This window comes from Lepidochelys kempii, chromosome 8, assembly GCF_965140265.1.
Source record: "Lepidochelys kempii isolate rLepKem1 chromosome 8, rLepKem1.hap2, whole genome shotgun sequence".
NCBI classification, from domain to species: domain Eukaryota; kingdom Metazoa; phylum Chordata; order Testudines; family Cheloniidae; genus Lepidochelys; species Lepidochelys kempii.
The window spans coordinates 11,601,815-11,604,333 of record NC_133263.1 but is presented as its reverse complement, the minus strand read 5'-3'; the positions used below and the strand labels follow the sequence as shown (position 1 = coordinate 11,604,333).

General features: G+C 58.7%; 1 protein-coding gene across 1 annotated transcript; it reads right to left on the bottom strand.

Moving 5' to 3' along the window:
* Positions 1-467: 467 nt before the first annotated feature.
* On the bottom strand, positions 468-2,025 carry NEUROG1 (neurogenin 1). Its single transcript, XM_073358083.1, has one exon. It carries the CDS (start codon positions 2,023-2,025, stop codon positions 1,360-1,362), a length of 666 nt encoding a protein of 221 aa, XP_073214184.1. The 3' UTR covers positions 468-1,359.
* Positions 2,026-2,519: the final 494 nt, after the last annotated feature.

Genomic DNA, 2,519 nt, shown 5'->3' with positions numbered 1-2,519 from the left:
GTTTGATACAGGCAGGTGTATCCAAATTCTCTGATCTACAATTGCTGGATGGAGCATAGCTGAACATTTAGTTGTGGTAAGAAGAAAAGGAGTACTTGTGGTACCTTACAGACTAACAAATGTATTACTTTATCAAATGCATCCATTGAAGTGAGCTGTAGCTCACGAAAGCTTATGCTCAAATAAATTGGTTAGTCTCTAAGGTGCCAAAAGTCCTCCTTTTCTTCTTGCGGATACAGACTAACAGAGCTGCTACTCTAAAACCTGTCATTTAGTTGTGGTGTTACTGTTGTGGTCGAGAATTTCTTGGGCATTTTACAAGTATTTCCTTCCACCCCCCACCCATCCGGAGCTTCTTTTGTGGAAGTAAAAGACCTGAAATCAAATCAATGCACTGAAGAAATTAAGTATAAACGTTAAAATTTTTATTTACACCAGGTACAAATGTCTTTGTGAAAACCCATAGCACAGACATAATAGAATAAAGCTCTTTATGTACAAAAATACAATTTTCATATGAATGAAACATCTTGAATAAATTAAACGAATACCAGGCCCAGTTGCTGAATACTCCGTGTTTAGTCCTACTCTTAAAGCGAGACGGCAGTGCTGGAGGTCAAGATCCATAATGCATGAATCTAGGGCCTTGTCTTGCCTCTTTAGAGGCTGATCCTGCCAGATGCTAAGCTAAGCACGCCTTGGGGGAGAGGCTGAGCCCTCTCCGATGTTATTGGAGCCAAAGGGGGTTGTGTGCGCTGAGCGCCCGGCAGGGGGTGCTGTGCACCCGGCAGGATCAGCTCCTTAAGCCTTTTCATTGTATTGTCAGGGCGTTCAAACCAAATTTTCATGCTCATTTTTCTTCATTAGAGTTCTACAAATTGTAAAATTGACTTTTCACCTCGTCTGCAGCAGCAAATCTGTCCCTTTTCTTCTCCTTTCTAAATCATATTGAAGCGGGGGGCGCCGGTCAGTGGGAAGGGAAGCAACAAAGGAGGGTCTGTGGAGTTCAGAAAAGTGCAAACGGGGGCGCGGGCGGGGGCGGGGGGAGAAAACCCACCCCCCAACCCCACCCCAACGGGAGCTGGCTCCTGCTGCCTTTGGAGCCAGGTGGGGCTTGGGAAGGAGAGCAGCGCCCAGCCCCGCGAGGTGAGCAGCTCTCGCCCTGCCCGTCCCACGGACAATAGCCCGCTGGCTGCAGAGGGACCTGGCTCTCTGCCTGCATCGCCCATCACACCACGACCCCCAGAGCGGCTAGCCCCCGGCCCTGCCCCCCGGGGGGCGCCGCCTGCCCCGACCCCAGCTAAACCGAAAGTGAAACGCCAGGGGGCGGTGCAGGGAGGCCCCGCACGTGGGGCCGGGTCACAGGGCGGCCCCCGCCGGGGGATACCGGGCGCAGCAGGGGCCGCTCCGCAGCAGCTCCCCGGGGAGGCCGTGGCAGGCGAAGAGGGGCTCGGGGGGGCCGTAGCCATAGTCCTCGGAGGTGGCCGGGCTGCTGGGGTTGGACGTGCAGGCGGACAGGGACGGGGAGGCGGTGGAGAGCCAGGAGCCCGCATCGCTGCCGGGGCTGGGCGGGCCGGCGGGGCTCAGGTAGCCGGGCCGCAGCAGCCGGTCCCGGGGCGGCGGGGCTTTGTGGAGGCGCTGGTCGGCCAGGCGCAGGGTTTCGGAGAGGGCCCAGATGTAGTTGTAGGCGAAGCGCAGCGTCTCGATCTTGGTCAGCTTGGTGTCCTCGGGGAAGGTGGGCAGGACGCCGCGCAGCTCGTCCAGCGCCGCGTTGAGGTTGTGCATACGGTTCCGCTCCCGGTCGTTCGCCTTCACCCGCCGGCTCCTCCGCAGCGTGTGCAGGGCCGCCTCGCTCCGCGCCCGGCAGCGGCCCCGCCGCCGCCGGCGCCGCCCCGGCTCCTCCTCCGGGCTCGGCCCCGGCCCCGGCGAGGGCTCGGACGGGGCTCGCAGGCTGCTGTCCAGGCAGGAGGATACGTCGCCGCTGTTCTCCGCGGCGGAGTAGCGGGTCTCCGGGGCAGAGGGCATCCTGCGGGGAGAGAACACGGGCCGCCGTCAGTGCCTGGCACTCGCGGGGAGGGACAGTTCAAAGCGGGATCAGCCCCCATCGGGGCGAGCAATGGACCCCAAACCGAGAAGGTTAAAAACGAAAAACCCAACTGTATCGGGGGGCAAGGTGGGGGGATCAATCAGCGGACTAGAGGGAGAAATTAAAGGGCTCAATCTGGCTCTGTCTAGACACAGCAGCTCTCTGGGGTGTCTCGGTGTTGCATGCTACAGCTGGATTTAGAGAGAGGCGTGTCTGTCTGCATGGCCCACATACTCACGTGCAAAGGCTCAGAGATGCAATCCAGGGGCGGGGGAGAAAGTTTCCAAGGGTTAGCGAAGTCAGGACCAACTTCAGCTCTTGGCGGCTCCCAAGAAAAGGGGGGTGGGGTGGGGACACGCGCCTGCTCTTGTCTTTGAAGTGCTCTCGCCTGCGATCAGCTCGTGCGAGCCGTGAGTTTGGCACACGACTGGCC

Bases quoted from the DNA above. Each gene is read 5' to 3' on its own strand.
- NEUROG1 (XM_073358083.1), bottom strand. From the start codon at position 2,025: ATGCCCTCTGCCCCGGAGACCCGCTACTCCGCCGCGGAGAACAGCGGC.